At 50.0% G+C, this 15,655-nt stretch overlaps 1 protein-coding gene across 2 annotated transcripts in view; it reads right to left on the bottom strand.

Annotated features, from left to right (window-relative positions):
- Positions 1–15,655, bottom strand: part of KIRREL3 (kirre like nephrin family adhesion molecule 3) — a 338,789-nt gene that overhangs the window by 84,717 nt on the left and 238,417 nt on the right. For both annotated transcript variants that reach the window (XM_075173085.1, XM_075173086.1), the window contains 2 exons: positions 14,678–14,827; positions 12,734–12,883 (listed from right to left, as the gene is read on the bottom strand). In XM_075173085.1, the coding sequence (XP_075029186.1) occupies positions 12,734–12,883; positions 14,678–14,827 (300 nt within the window). The remainder of the gene's footprint in view (positions 1–12,733; positions 12,884–14,677; positions 14,828–15,655) is intronic.

The following is a 15,655-nucleotide window of genomic DNA, read 5'->3' as shown; positions in this document are numbered from 1 at the left end:
TGCTCGCCTGTGGGCAAACATTTACAAACACCTTGAGCGACTCGTGAAGACGCGGCAGGTTGCTGGAAGCTGTCCATCCGCAGGAAGGAGGCTCAGCGTCACGGAGAGAGGGTTTGGTTGAGCGGGAGATGCTGCCGTGAGCGGCGAGGGAGAGGATGAGATGCTCTTGGCCGCTCTGCACCGCACGACACCACTGGTACCCCAGAGAAACGTTTTAAAAGTAAAAAGAAACAGCTCTTCGGATCAAAAGCTGGGAGTCTCTCCTTCTCTGCGCTTGTACTGCAGAATCTATTTTTATTATACAATTTCCACCCTTCAGTGGCTCAGATGTTTTGCCTGCATTTCGTTGCTGACCCTCGGGCCAATCCTCAAAACAATATTTGCTCAGGGTTTTCCGTGTGTGTGTGGCTTTTTTTCTTTTTCTTTTTTTTTAAAATAAATTCAGGGTGGGTAAAAACCTTCCCTCTTTCTTGATTTATAACGGGCTGGGCAGCGATCATGCATGCTTGTGCAAGAACGCAAGAGAGTAGGGGGTGAGGAGCGTGCATTTCTGGGCCACGGTGCATGTGCAGGGGAGAGGCGAGCCCTTGCTCGCAGGCAGGAGGGAAGGGTGCTTGTACCTGCGCCCTACCTGCCTGCAGCCTGCCGGCTCCCGAGGGGCGAGAAGCTTCCTCCAGAAATCGCCACCGCGCTTTCCCTTATCGCCCCAAACCTGCCGGCTCTCCAAGCCAGAGGAAGCTAATAGGATGCTCCTGCTTCACACCACAGCGGCGGGGCTGGATTTGGCCCCGTGCCTCTTCCCACAGAGCTGCCCCGCTGCCTGCTTATGCTTATAAACTCCTTCAGCTTCCCTTTGCCTGGCCTTGCCTTCCCACCCTGCCTCGCGGCTGATTATATTGGGTCTGCATGTGTAAGCACAGCCTCCTGCCATCCTAATCATCTAAAGTGGCTATTTGAATAACAGTTGTTGGTGCCTGTAGTTTCCTGTAATTTCCAAAAGGAAACAAATCCATGCAGACTGCAATTTTGCGCCTATGAATTTTGAATGAATATCTCCAAGAGCCTCAATTTCTCTCTCCCTTCCTTCCTCCCCTCCCCTCGCCTGCCTCCTAGACCCGGCTGAGCGAGACGCTGCCACCGAAGGGTCTCAACCGAGCGGCTCCGTTCAGGGGGTGGATGTTGGGCTAGCGAGGCTCGATGCCTCCTAGGAGAGACACCGGCAGAGCACGGTGCCGCCGGCTTGCTCGCTCAGGGAGCTGGAGGAGGAAGGCGGCTGGATTGCACCCAACCCATGGGAGATCTGCTCCACAGCAGGACGAAGCAGGGCACGGAGGCAGAAGCATCTTTCAAACCTCAGGTGTTTTTCCCTGCGTTGCCACCTCCAAACTAAGCTTGGGAGGTCCTTTCCTACCCACCAGCTCTGATGGTACCTGCCCTTTGGAGATGCTGCTGCTGGCCAAGCTCTTCACCTTCCAACCCAGACATCTCTCCTCCAGACTTGATTTCCATGACGGCAACAGTCCCTATTTATAACCTTCTCCCTCTCAAGTTTCCCCTCCTGTTCTGCTGCATGCAGTTTTACGACAGTGAGGGTTCTCTTTTTTATGACACTGTTGTTTTTAAAGTGTTTTTATCACCTGGTTTTATTACAAAATTGCCATACAGCACCCCAAGTGCCATAGCAGCGAGGAGGGAGAGCAGCTCTGGAACTGCAGCAACTCTTTCCTGAACAGCTTGCTGCCTCGCTGGGGAAGTGGCTGTGATTCGGTGATGGATGGAGTGCTTGTTATCCAGTATATTTTTATCCATAGATATATAAAGCACTTTGTGATCCCAGTGGATACAAAGCACTACATAAATGTAAATCATTACCATTATCATTAAATACCTTCTGCATCTTTTAAACCTACCAGTTGGAATCAAATACATAACGGGGCAGCTGGTATCTGGGCTTCCGCTGGTGAACCAAATGCGAGAGGTGTGATTTTTGTCTTTGTTAGCAATTAAATGTGATATGAAAGACTTTATTTTCCCCTTGCAATTTTGCATGCTGCCTCTGATTTGAAAGTCACTTCTCACCCACTATGAGAAATCTCTGCAGACTTCCTTAGCAACAACCTGAACAAGAAACAGCCACCTCGGGTACGCAGATGGTCCCCGAATGATCCGAATCCATCGCAAGCTGTCCGGCGTACGTCCCCGCCGCTTCGCCGTGAGTTAAGGATCCCTTGTGAGCCGCTGGGTCACAGGGAGGAGAGTTCAGTTCCTACATGATTTACGACTCAAAGGAGAATATAGACACTCGTCTCCAAAACTATGACTCTGCTGGGCCACTGCCCAACCCCAGAAATAACTGACCGCAGAAAACCTCGTGGATGTCAACCACATCGCGGCCGTAACCGCAGTGAACACGGGGTACAAGGCAGATCATGTTTATAACCCAAAGTTTCCTGTTTCTGCTTCACCCCGGTCCTTTTTTCCTTTCTTTAAGGGAGGGATCTGAGCCTGAAGGACTCGCTCAAGGTTGCGTGCGGAGGCTTTGGCAGCACCGGATTCCCTTTCCACCCATACAGCCAGGAGGACAAGCCAAGCAGGCAGCACACTGGATGCCCCTTTCCCGGTTTTCCCATCAGCGCTAAGCCCATATTTTTGTGGCTGAAACCCATCTTCCTTCCTGCATCTCCAGCAAAACCACCCGGCAGCCAGCTCCTGACAGCTCCTCCCTGTGGGAATTCATCTCCAGACACCCAGTCTGATCATTCCACTCCAGTTTCTGCTTCCCACACCCAGGAACCTCGGAAATATCAATCGCTTCTTGGGTCATTGCCGCTGCCGGAGAGCTGGCTGCAGTGATGCCCCGGGAGAGGGATTAACTCTATGGAAGCAGCCACTGAAGTGGTGGATGCTACGGTGGAGGGGACCCCAGGAGCCACACATTTGGGTGTCAGGAGCTGAGTCTGAGCTGAAAGGCATCAGTGCACTTGCCAGGGAAGGATGCCTCATCGGTGTTTCTGATGCAGGACCAAGCTACGCTCAGTGATGTGATGAAGGGCAGGTCTTGGTCCCAGATCCTGGGGACCGGCAGTCCCAAGCACCCGAGGGACCAATACCCAACGATATTTCATTTCCACTCATCAGCACAAGCGGAAGGGATGGTGTGGGAAACCTCTGACGTGTCACAGGTCTGAGCCCTGGCCTTTAATCCATGTCCCTACTAACCTGCAAGCAGTGGCTTGTAAAGGTTTTGCAATATTTAAAGGAACAAGGTTTTTCCTAGTTCCTGATTTTTTTTTCCCAGCCTCTCATAAGTTGCAGTCTGTTGCTGCCCAGGGGAGATCTTCCATTTAGCTACATTTTCCTTTCTCATTTCATGCTGTAATTGAGGTTCATGATAGGTGTTAAATCCATAATTTGCCATGAATCCCTTGTCTCTCTCCGTGGAGGTCAGAGTTGAGCACGTTAGAGGAACCCGATAGCGCAACTTCATGCCTGCCCCCCCGGGGGGAAAGCCTCAGCCTAATTCCCAGGAGCAGGGAAGAGGCTGGAGAGAGCGGTCCTGGATGGGTCATCCAATGCCATGTCCATGCCACCTCTCTTTGCCGTCTAAAGTGGTCCCTCCTTTGTGATTTATCACCTGAAGTGATCCCTGTGCATTTTCTGCAGTGTCTGGGGTACCGCCTCCTACAGCCTGCTGTAGCTCAGCACCCACGTTATCGCCCAGTACTGCAAAACCAAGGCACCTACCAGTGAGTTATGAAACTACTCATCTCACGGCAGCTTCTAACACCAGCCTTGGCAGGGACCGCGTGGAGCCCGCAGCCAAAACTCTTTGCACACCCCAGCAAGGCCCAAGGCAGGCTCTCGGGAAGCAGCAGGGTGGTTGATGTCCTCCCAAACAAACTTAAGATGTCTGCACGGTCAACTCCTAATTTGAGCACGCCAGGCACCTTTTAACATCAAAAAAAAAGTAATAGCCCCTTCCAGAGGGCCATTTGTCCAACTTCTACCTTAGCGTGGGATGAATACCCCGGGGCAGGGGAGGTTATTTGCCTATCGATTACAAAAGACACCCACAGGTCAGTCATTAAGATGCGGCTGTCCGGTTTTGAAGCCCAAGTTGAGCTAAAAGGAATGCCGTGGCCCCAAAGCCATCCCCGTCCTACCATCAGGTGGGAAGCTGACATCCGTCAGACGTGTTGACAGGAGCATCAAAAGCAAACGCTGTTCAGAAACGCCAGGAACAGATAGCATTGCGATGGATTTGTAACAAGAAGAGGGATTCGTCACAGGGTTCACCAACCCTTTCTGCACCATGACCTGGGGAAGACGCCAGTCGCAGCTCTTTCACGGCTGGCAGAGCAGCTCAGACACAGGCCGAGCGGGTGCAAGGCCGGACAACGCTTAAAGGAGGTGGGGGAGAAATGCAAGACGTGCAAAAAGCAACGCAGGATAGGGCTGGCAAAGCTCTCAGACCCAAGCAAACACATCCCTCCAGGCTGGCCGCGAGCAGAGAGCCGGGGTGGGCAGGTGGCCTCCAGCAGGAACACCTCAACAGCCGCTTTACGCGTCCTCTCCCAGAGCATTTTCTCTGCTTTTGTGGCTGGCCCTGCCCCTGCCGAGCCTCGGGTTCATTTTTCATTAGGGGGGATCGATAAGAAAGCGGGGGCTGTCGCTCAGGTGATGTCACGCTTGGAGGGCCTCATTCTTCTCCGCCAGCTGACAAGGGGAGAGGGAGTCAATACTTTTGTCAGGTCACTAACAACCCACCAAGTTCCCGGCGGTGACGGATCCCCCGGCTGAGCAGCCACCGACCGCAGCAATCTATATCGCATCCACGCATGCATGCATGGGAGGCACAAAAGGAGCCGCCGCGTGTACGTATAATGCAGGAGGAGCGCGCGTAGGATACAGATGGGGGGATTTCTGCCTTGATCGGCAAAAGGGAGAAACGCGCGTCGGCGTGCAAAGCAAAGAGAGATTTGCACGTGCGCGGGGTTTCTTTGTGCGATGAGAACGCAAGGTGTCAGGGATCCCAAAGGGCGTAAGGCAGAATAACCTCCCCTGTCCCCATGCGTTGCGTGGAGCGGGAGCCGTTTAATGCGGTACGCGATACCAAGGGGAAAGGCTCGCGTGCTGCAGAGGCAGCACCGGCTCCCGGATGCTTTATGCAAACTGGGGAGGATTTGGGGGTGAGAGGCAGAGAGATTTGTGCCCAGAGCAGGAGGCGGCGCAGAAGCAGCAGCACAAGGGGATTTTGACACACAGCAAGCACCCCCACGTCATTTCACGGCAACTTCGCGGCCGGCGTAGCCGGGAGTAATCGCCCATGGCTCCTGTGCGAGGGCAGGGAGGTGGGCAGAGCCAGCAAGAAGGGCCGGGAAGAGGGCAAAGGGATGCAGCTACCACTGCGTCTGAAGGGATGACAGAGAATCAGGAAGGCTTTTTATCAGCTCTATGTGCTTTGCATCCATCAGTTCGGTACAGACCAGCAGACTCTGCCTAGAGAGGCCAAATGCTTCATGTTCGATAAAAACCCGGGTCAGGCCCTCCCCGCATCAAGACAAGAAATCACAGATTGGCACAAGAACCCTAACATTAATCATTTCTAACCGTGTCTCTTCCTATTTACCCTGTGGTCCTTCAGTCTTCAGCATTCAGGTAGGAATGCTGCTGCGGCTCTGAGGATATGAGCAAGGTGAAGTTTGACGGGAGAGGTGGTAGCTGCTGGTAGACCAAGTGATACGGTTCAGAGAAAACAGACGGGCGTCCAGGCACACAAATCTTCCTTCGGTATTCAAGCCTGGCTCTGCGGTGCCAAAGGCTAGCCATTAATTTACGTACAGAACAAGACGACTTTCCTGGTATCACTTAACCCCAGGGCTTTAAGAAAACACAAATTTCGCAAGACTATTCATTAAATGGTGCGAGCCGATAACACCGACCTGGGTTTGAGGGAGTGGAGGCAGCATCTGCTTAGTGCTGGCCTGGCCCGGATGAACTTCCCTCTGTGCGATTAAACACCAGCCACTGCTCAGATACAGCCCTGTCCTGTTGGGAAGGAATATATTTATCATTTTTAATGCATTTGATAAATATGTATATTTTTTAAATTTCCTGGTCACGCAGTGGCGTATTAACTGTGCCAGTTGGACTGAGACAGGTTTTATGCCCATCAGGATGCTGCCACAAGCAGCCTGCAAACTGGGCTATTTTTGCAAAAGGTCCAGATTTCCCAGTGACTACTGGGAAACTCCCTCCGGGATCCTTAGGGAAGGGGTTTTTCACATTTTCACGGCGACTGGGCACGCTGAGCTACTCCCTGTATTAGCAACTCTACAACGGCACGGCAAAAGCAGCAGGACGGCGGTTATATCCGTAATGCGAAACAAACCCCTTTCTTAGCTTTTCTCTCCCCATATTTGTGGAATCAGAAAGTCGTTATTCTACAGCACCGAGGTTGGCGGAGCCTGAGGCCGGTGGGCACGTCCCGTAGAGCATTTCACCCTAGCACCACGCAGCCAGCTAAGATGTGCTTAATGGGGATGTAAGGGAATCAGTTCTGCTCGTCTCCTTCAAAGTAAGGAGAGCAGAGCTCATGCGGATGCTGCCTTGCCTTCCTCCTCCTCCAGACAGACAGGGTGCAAACCCCTCCGAAATGGGGGAAGAGCAGCACTTCCCAAAGTCCAGGTAAAACCCAGCTTGGGAAGACCCATCTCTAGAGCCGAGCTTTTAGCATACGGTCCCTCTCTTTGATGTGTTTTTTCCAGCTATGGACGGCGCGAGGCAGAGGTTGCCTTTCACCCTGAATTTGTCCAGCACCCAGCACCTCCGAGACCCTGGGTTTGCCTGGCTGGGTACGGTCAAGCCCATGGAGATACCTTCCCACCCCAGGAGCCACGCAGGGATGGTAGCAAGGAAACCCGTCCACCCTCTGCTATCAAAAGGAGCCGGCTCAGAGCACTGTAAACTTAAGCTGCTCAGACATGACATCAAATATTTAGGTTATTTGGGATTTGTGCTCGATTGTTTGATGTTTCTGTTTCATTCTCAGTAGACCTGGTTGCTATTTTGCCACTGAAAATATTCCCAGCAGAAAATGCAGCTTCATGAAGACCCAAACTTTTTCAAGGAAAATAGACTGTCTGAAAGAAAATGATCACATTTTCATCACTTCTTTTTTTTTTTTTTTGTTCTGAATTGACATCCTGACTCTACATGCTGGTTTAGGCTGAATTTTGCATTCAGAGAAAAGTATGGAAAAATACTTGAGATGGTTCCAAGCTGAACTGTTTCTGGATTTGAAACATCACCTAGTCCACATTTTCTCATTGCAGCTCAGCATTACAAACAAATATTGAAAAATGGCCTTTCCCAGGCCATAGCCTCTTTATTTTCTGATCAAATTCTGCTAAAGAGCAGGAAAGCTGGGAAACGCAGATGTCTCAAGCTGCCAGCGATCATTTTGGTAATGGAAATAGCTTACTCTGCTCTGCAGGGGAGGACTGGAAAGGCTCAGCTAGAAAGAGGATTGGAATAAATTAAAGAATAAAATAAAAAAAAAAAAATAAAAAGAGGAAAAGGGTCGTGATTGAACGTGAATGCACTTGACACCGAGGAGACCCTCCTCTTCTCCTGTCCCTGGCTTGTGCCATCTTAAAAGACAGGAGCTCTCACTTCAAATTAACTTAATCTGTAGCGTTAAATAATTCACGTTGATTTAAGAAAGCTTTATTTCTAATGGGACACACATGAAGGCAGAGCTAATATTAGAAGAGGCCGCGGAGGGGGAGGAGACAGGGAATTAGACTATAAAAGGTGAACGTACAAGTTGATTGCCTATCAATTATTCACCTTAAGCCTCTGGAAGTAGCTCCTCTGCCTCCCTTCCTCACGCCCCCACGGTCCCCTTGTCCCGGTTGTCACCAAGTTCCCACCAGCATCTCTCTGGGACCAACCCTTTCCCTGCGCCGAGCTGCAGAGCTAGTGGTGTACAGAAGCTTGCCAGGACAGCCCGTGGCACAGGGCAGGGCTGGAGGCATCACATCTCACGCTGGGGTCCCTTCTAGCCCTCCCCTGGCCAAATCCTTTGGCGCCTGCATGATGCTCATGAGAAACTCTTTAAAACCACAGAAGACAGAGCCTGCGGTGTGTAGTGAAGGATGGCTTGTCCCACCACGAACGGCTCTTCATCAGTTTTCATGATTCCACAACCCTTTCCCTGCCTTTTGAGGACCACAGACCAGGACAGGCTTGGGATGCTCCTGCCAAGACGCCAGTGAAGAAGACCAACCACGCTACCATCCAGCTTCCCCAACGCCTCGCCGTCCACCTGCTTTGCTTGACCGCTCTCCTGGCGCCGCGGGTCCTGCCTGCCCCTGGCCATCACGGGCTGAAGCTTTGCAACGCCGTCGCCAGATGGGCACGGTGAGCCGGGGCTCACCTCTTCTCCTCCCCTCTCCTCCCTCCCGGGGAAGCCAACGCTCTCTTCAAAGTTTCTCTTCGCTCGGCTGCCTTCGCGATCTGGGAACTCAACACTAATTAACGTGTCTGCAAATCCCAGCTCGGCTGGCGGGGCCTCAAATTCATTCACGGTCCCCCGAGTGCAGAAGGATCCACAAGCTAGCCCTCTGGCTCCTTAAACTACACGGCTGGCAGATGCATATTTTAACAACACACATCTGTTGGCTATATAATCTCTTGTATTTGCCCTCCCTGCTCCGAGCTTTGATGGAAGACCAGAGGGAACTCTCCAGTGGTTACAGCCAAAGTGTTTGCTTTGCAATTTCACTCGATTGCTGTCTGATTTTATTTTTAAATTTCTTCTGGTCCTAATCAGGCTCTTACTTCATTTAATTAATACCCCAGCATAGTTAAAGAGATCATAAATTAAGAAGCCCTGCCATTAAAGATGTACCAGGTAGCAAATAGCCCTCCAGTGGCTTCCCAGAGCCTGCCTGGCTTGGGTTCCCCTGCCAAACTGCTGCACTGACATCCTTTGCTTGCAGAAAACGTGGATGCCTCCGCATCTCCCAAATCCCATCACATCAGCTTTTATCAGCCGTTGCCTTCCCTGCTGGGCAGACGTCCCTAGGAGAGAGAGCAGCGGCTGCTTCCCCGGACAATTTGGGCAATGGTAGGAGGGAAGGTGAGGGAGACCTGGAGAAGGGGAATTCTTCAGCTTTGGGATGGGTTAGCCGGGTTCCTGAGCAATATTTGTCCCTGAAACTACAAATAAACGAATTCTCCCGATGCTGATGACACTAATAGGCTCATCTGTTTGAGCGTTTGGACTTCCAAGGCTATGGAATGATCTGTTCCACTACGTTTAACCATGTAGATTTGAAAACAATGTGACAAAACCTTAAATATTTAATTAAAATATTAATGCAGATGCTCTGCATCTGAGCAGGGAAGTAGGAGGCATCAGCCCCATAAAACTCTTGTCAGACATGAATGACAGCAGTTGGAAACCGAACTGGGAGGCGTGAGGGGATTTTGTGATACCAAGAATGTGGAAAAGCTGGCAAGAACGGACAAGGCAGCACTGACCCATGCAAAAAAAAACCAGGCATTTTCCAGTGACAAGGCTGGGGTGTGATAGAGTGGGATGGGGTTCCCCAGAACCGCCTCCAACATCCCCGGCCGGCTGATGAGCCGCTCAGGTCCTTGGCAAACCCAGCAGCACACTTCGGGCTCCCAGCCACGAGAGCCTCCCAGCTCTGCTCCGGCTGTAACAAATCGTTTCCGCGAGAGCTGCAAGGTTTGCACGCAGATTTGGGGATGGCTTAGGGATCCTCTCCTGCCTAGGCGATGCCTGCAGCCTCAGGTGAAGCTGACAGGGATGATTTAGGCTTTGGTTGAATGTTAAAGAGAAATCAGAAAGCCTCCAGGATGGGAGGTCTCCATCCCCTCCTACCTGCCAGGGTGCTGGAGGTGTGAGCAATATCCTCCTGTTCGAAGCCTCCCTCCTGGCCATGGCCGAGGGAGCCCAGCTTCCCTCTCCGGAGGCACCGAGAAGGCAGCCTGGACTTCCCGGGAGCGCGGGCAGCGGGATGCCTGAGTCAGGCTGGGGTTCCAGCAGAGGACTTTTACAATTAATTTACAAGTAATCCCTCCTGGATTTACAAATCAGCTCTGATGGCAATAAAAAAGCTACAAGGAACGCCCCGCAAGCGACTTCTCCAACCGAGGGGGCTCAGGTAGCCTGTCACATCCCTTCCTAACCCAGCCAGATGAAATCCGGGAGATCCACACCCCTCCAGCGACGGTTGCTTAGGCAGGCTCGCCGCGTCGGCACGCACCTGATCCGAAGAGGAGAAATGTCTGCACAGCTGGTGGCATTACACATCTGTAACCACCAAAAACGTCTCTCCATTTCTCTGTACAAACACGCGCGTTGCCTCCCTAAGGTACAGTAAGTTTAGCTTGACGCACTGCACGCTGTAACCGGCTGTCAGGAGCCAGCGCTAGCTCTTAACACGCGGGGTGTTGGAAGCATCTTCTCTTAATGTTTCTATTCCCCTCCATTGGGCTGGCTAAAACGCAGACCCCAGACCACCCGCGGCAACGTCCGCCTTCGCTGCTGGTGCGGCAGGACGCCCCATCCTTCCGCAAAGGTACCGAAGTGCGATCTGCTGAGCCCTAACGACCTTCCCGTCCCTTTCCGAGGGTGTGGATTATCACCTGTACCTCCCCAACCAGCCTTAAATTTTCCCAGAATATCTGCATAAATACATCTAAAGTGAAAGATGTGCTACTGACGGGTGGTAAAGCCCCATTTTCTTATCGATCGGGCTTAAGTTGAATGCGAAGTAACTTTAATTTTCTTAAAAAGAAAACACGCTGCAAATATAAGTTGCTGAACATCTTAGGTAAATGTACCAATTAGCAACTGCCATGTATATTCACATAAACATTAGCTACCATCTATTCAACACATTCCACAACCCCAAAGATAATAACGATTTCCTTTTGATCCATAAAAACATCTCTCTGCTCAATCAACGCTTCGCAGCAGCTCTGAGCTCTGACGTCCGCCCGTGCGCCCTGGGACTAAATTTGTTTTGAAATCTTTAGCTCTAATTAGATAACATTATTTCTTTTGTCTGGCTCCAGCCACGTATTCTGCCTTCGCAACAGAAGGAGGGAGCCCAGGCGAAGGAGGGGAAGGCGACACAGCTCGCAGAGGTTGTCGGTAAGCGAGAAAGCCCCCCTGACAGCCGCGTTCTGCTTTCCGATTCATTTGCAGGCTGCTTTCATGTATGGGCACATGTCAGAGCTCTGAGCTGCTGCAAAGGGTTGAGTGAGCAGAAGGAGATGGATCAAAAGAAAATCATCATTATCTTTGGGGTCAGGGAAGGAAGATATGGCAGTTGTGTAAGTTTGGGGGTAGGGTACGGTGTAGGGTTGCGGAGAGAGAAAAAAAAAATGCAGGGGAAATTACAACCCAGAAATGAAAACTCATTTTTGCGGTGGTGCGCAGACTCCAATAAGGCGCACCTTCAACCAGAACTAATACCTTAATTCACTTTTTTTGGCTGCTTAAGACTAATTAGCTTTGATCTGACTAAAAGCACTAAAACTCTCGGTTTGGATATTTTTTTAAGATTTTTTTTTTCAAAAAAAACCAACAAGGAAAAAAAACCAACAAGGAAAAAAAACCAACAAGGAAAAAAAACCAACAAGGAAAAAAAAACCAACAAGGAAAAAAAAACCAACAAGGAAAAAAAAACCAACAAGGAAAAAAAAACACCAACAAGGAAAAAAAAACCAACAAGGAAAAAAAAACCAACAAGGAAAAAAAAACCAACAAGGAAAAAAAAACCAACAAGGAAAAAAAAACCAACAAGGAAAAAAAAACCAACAAGGAAAAAAAAACCAACAAGGAAAAAAAAACCAACAAGGAAAAAATCAAATCCAAACTTCAATTTAAACAAACTTAAATATGTAAATAGTTTCACTTTGGGGGTTGAATAATCAGGATGTGCCTATGAGCAATACAGACTGGTTTTTGTCCAAGCTTTTCAAGAAAAATACCATTTTCATTAACTTCTCTGAAGTCACATCCATTCTGGGATAATGCAGCCTGCCTTTTCCCAGCACTCCTGAGAAACACTCACAACCGCTTTGCCAGCCTGCCAACACAGCCCTTTACCTTTGCCAGGGCTACTCTCCCACCTCCCACCCAAAAACGGTCTTTACGGGGTGTTGGGAGCCGTCTCCTGTTTGCAATCCCATGCAACATCCTCCCGTGTTGCTCATGGGAAAGATGAATTACTGAAAAACGCACGATGATTAAACGCATGTATGAAAACAGATAGCACGAAGATAGTATGAAAACCAGCCTTTTCTCAAGCGGTAGAGTCCTCCTGGTCCTGCCGCAGAACAGCATCGCAGCAAGGGTAACGCATACCGCACTGATGGCGCTGACGCTCTTCATATCCTTAAATTTATGCACACGCACTCTTGAATCGGCACGTGTTTTTGCAGAGCTGAAGTACCAAACATTTTGTGCCTGTGTTACTCATCCCAGAATTGCTCTACTCCCTCAACAGCTTCCTCTGCTGCCGTTCTCAGGATCAAGATGCACCCCCATCGCTCTCACGATAGATTACTTTCCAGTCCTCTTGATTTAGCATCAAAACATTTTGTCAAAAAACCACTCAGTGCAACCACGAGGATGAAAAAAAAACCCAACAAGTAACCTCCAGCATGATGAGGAGACAGGACTTACCGAGAACAGTCAGCCGGGCAGGTCTGGATCGGATGGCCGCTTGAATGGCCTGACATTCGTAGATGGCATCATCTTGGAGATCAGCTCTCAGGATTTTCAAGTGATGCTCTCCGGACAGATGGTCTCCTACGACCAGATAGCGTGGATAACCTGCAGAATGCAAAGCACGGGTCAGGAGCTGGACCGACAAGCCCAAGGATGAAGAACATGGGTCCAGAGCCCCAGCTGCCCCACGGCAGATGCCCGGGAGCCAGGCAGCTTCTTCCCCTCCTTGGCAAACGAGAGAGAGAGGCCTTCCAAATTCGGGAGAGAGACTGCAGCTTTTGCCCTAAGAGTTCAAAAAAGAAGTGCTGATGAAGGAGCATTAACTGAAATGCCTAGGAAAAGGGATGAGCCCTTCCACCAGGAAACCCACCACCTCTGCGACCCATCACGGGATTTCCTTAACTCCTTAAGGCAGCTCTGCACGTGCTTGTGGTGAAACCCTGCAATACTTCCACTATTGGGTCTGCACCAAGGTTGGGCAGGGGTCTGCGAGGTACCGACAGCCACGATCAGCCTGCCCTGCGTTTTGAGACATCTGAAGCACCCCGGAAGGAAGGCTGCCATCACCCCATCCTTCCCCGCGCTGGTGATTAATGCGCTGTGTAAGGCAGGCAGCCTGGCACACTCTTGTGTTTTTGTTGTTTCACGAGCTATCAACAGCAGGATTTGCTCTCCTGAACCGCAAGAAATACAAACGATGCGTTTGTTTGTATTTAGCTAATTAGATGACTGGCTGAGCTGGTATCATGCGAGCTGGCAGTTCCTCTTGCTTAAAGCAGCCCCAGCTCCGTTAATTGTGGAAGTTCATTCACATGAGCTACATACTTCAGTGGAGCTGTTGTTACTCGTTTGTGTTGCAAGGTCTTGTATGGAAAGCTCAGCTCCCTCATGTATGTAAAAGTTGTGCCACAGAGCTTTGAAAAACAGTTGAAGAGGGGACCGCTCACTCAGGCAAGTCTGAGAAATGAGTAATTACACATATTAAAAAATAGAGGGAAAAAAAAAAAGCAGGCATTGCACTTTGAGAAAAATGGGGTGCCCGGACACCAGGAAACAGGAATCCTCCCCTGGTTTCTGAATGTTGCTGCTGCTTGACTTGGAGAAAAACCCTCTCAGGTCCCCCGTGCTCTGCAGAAGCGGAGCGGTGGCAGCGTCGGACGCGTACGGCCTCTGCTGCGCTCGGGGGGACAAGGCTCAGCGCCCGGAATGGCTCGGTGCCCTCCCAGGTTTCTGGCCTTCAAACGAACCCTCTCCCTTAGTCCTGTGAAAGGTTTCACTAAAAAATTAGTATTTTCCAGCAAAATATATAGAATAAACTGTATAACTTCGCCACTATTGTTCCAGAGTCTTCGCCAGTTGCAATAAACCCTCAATCACAATGCATGCTTGGGATTAAGTAACGAGAAGTCTGGGAATTTTATTACCAAACTATAATTTGCCAAAAGTACAGCTTAAGGAAGCCACAAGTACTTGTGGGCTCTGCTGGATTGCAATAAACACATTTATCCAAAGCAAACAGAGACTTTCCTTTTTTTTTTGGTTTTTTTTTTTTTTTTTTTTGAGACTGTCAGAACAGGCACTTTCAACATTTACAGAACATTTCAGCCTGCATTTTGAAAACATGACATTCATTTCCAAAAGTCAACCGAAACCAAGGCAAGGCTTTCCAAAGGGTCAGGTCACACCTGTGGGAAACCAACTGTTTTGTTTCAAGGCAGAGCGAAAAAAGTTTTTGTTTATTCCAGGTTTCAAAGCTTGCGGTTTGAGCTGGCTGGAAGGTTTTGTAGTTGAAATGAAAACGCTGGTTACTCTCACAATAAATATTGTGACCGCACCTGCGCTGTTGGGCAGGGAGAGCTCCCATTTTCCTTGTTTAGCTAAGGTAGCATCACGACTTACTTGAGAGATCCCGTCCGACTCCGAGGGCGAGCCCGTCTTTAATCCACAGCACAATGCCATTATACTCGGGGATGGCGCACAGCAGCGTCACGGGCTGCCCGGCGATCACCACCTGGTCCTGGGGCTGCTGCGTGAAGGAGGATGCTTGACCTGGGGAGGGGAACAAGAGAGAAAGAGAAGGTTGTCAGTTCTCAGGCGGTTTTCCACGCCATGCGGTGCCTTGGGATGCAACAGCTCCTGCCGCGGCACAAACCTGAGGCTGAATTCTGCAGCTCTTAGCTATGTGATTACTTATTGCCCCCTGATACACTCAGATAAAAATTTGCAATACAAGAGGACGTTGGTCCTCTGCTGCTGAGTCTCGCTCCCACCTCACGTGCTCTCTGAAATCAGGATGCGCAGTTAAGAACCCGCTACAAAACACGCAGGAAAACAACCGACTGCTGCTGTTCTCTCTTCTCCCAGAGCGTAACCTACCTGTATTCCCTGGGAGCTTCACACGCACCTGGGGATGAAAGGAAGCAACTGGCTCAGCACTGCCTTTTGCCAAAGTTTCCCGGTCAAACTCACAACCCTAACGAGCCAAGCTCTTAAGCACGACACCTACCACCTTGGTTGACACAGGTGGACCAAACGTGATGGTTTATCATCTCCCTCCTCACCCTGAATGCTTCAATAACAATTCAAAGCCCTCGGGTCCTCTCCTGCCATGGTGAGATGTCTCACACCTCAGGTGTGAGGTGACACTTCTCATTTTCAACGGAAAGCACTCTGATGCAGTATAACCTCTTTCACATCAGGGTTTGCTAAGCACTGGCATTATGTTTTATTTTCACTCTTTGAACTACATCGTCATTCCTTGACTTTGCCACGATTCAAAGTTTTAATTCCTTCTGTTTTTTTCTTTCCAAAATGAGTGCTCCGGTTTTCAATCAGGCAAGGTGGGAATCGGGGATGCCCATACAGCACATCCCTATG

The sequence above is a fragment of the Calonectris borealis genome, chromosome 24 (assembly GCF_964195595.1).
Source record: "Calonectris borealis chromosome 24, bCalBor7.hap1.2, whole genome shotgun sequence".
Lineage (NCBI taxonomy): Eukaryota > Metazoa > Chordata > Aves > Procellariiformes > Procellariidae > Calonectris > Calonectris borealis.
The sequence above is the reverse complement of the archived record's forward strand: the minus strand, read 5'-3'. Positions and strand labels throughout refer to the sequence as shown.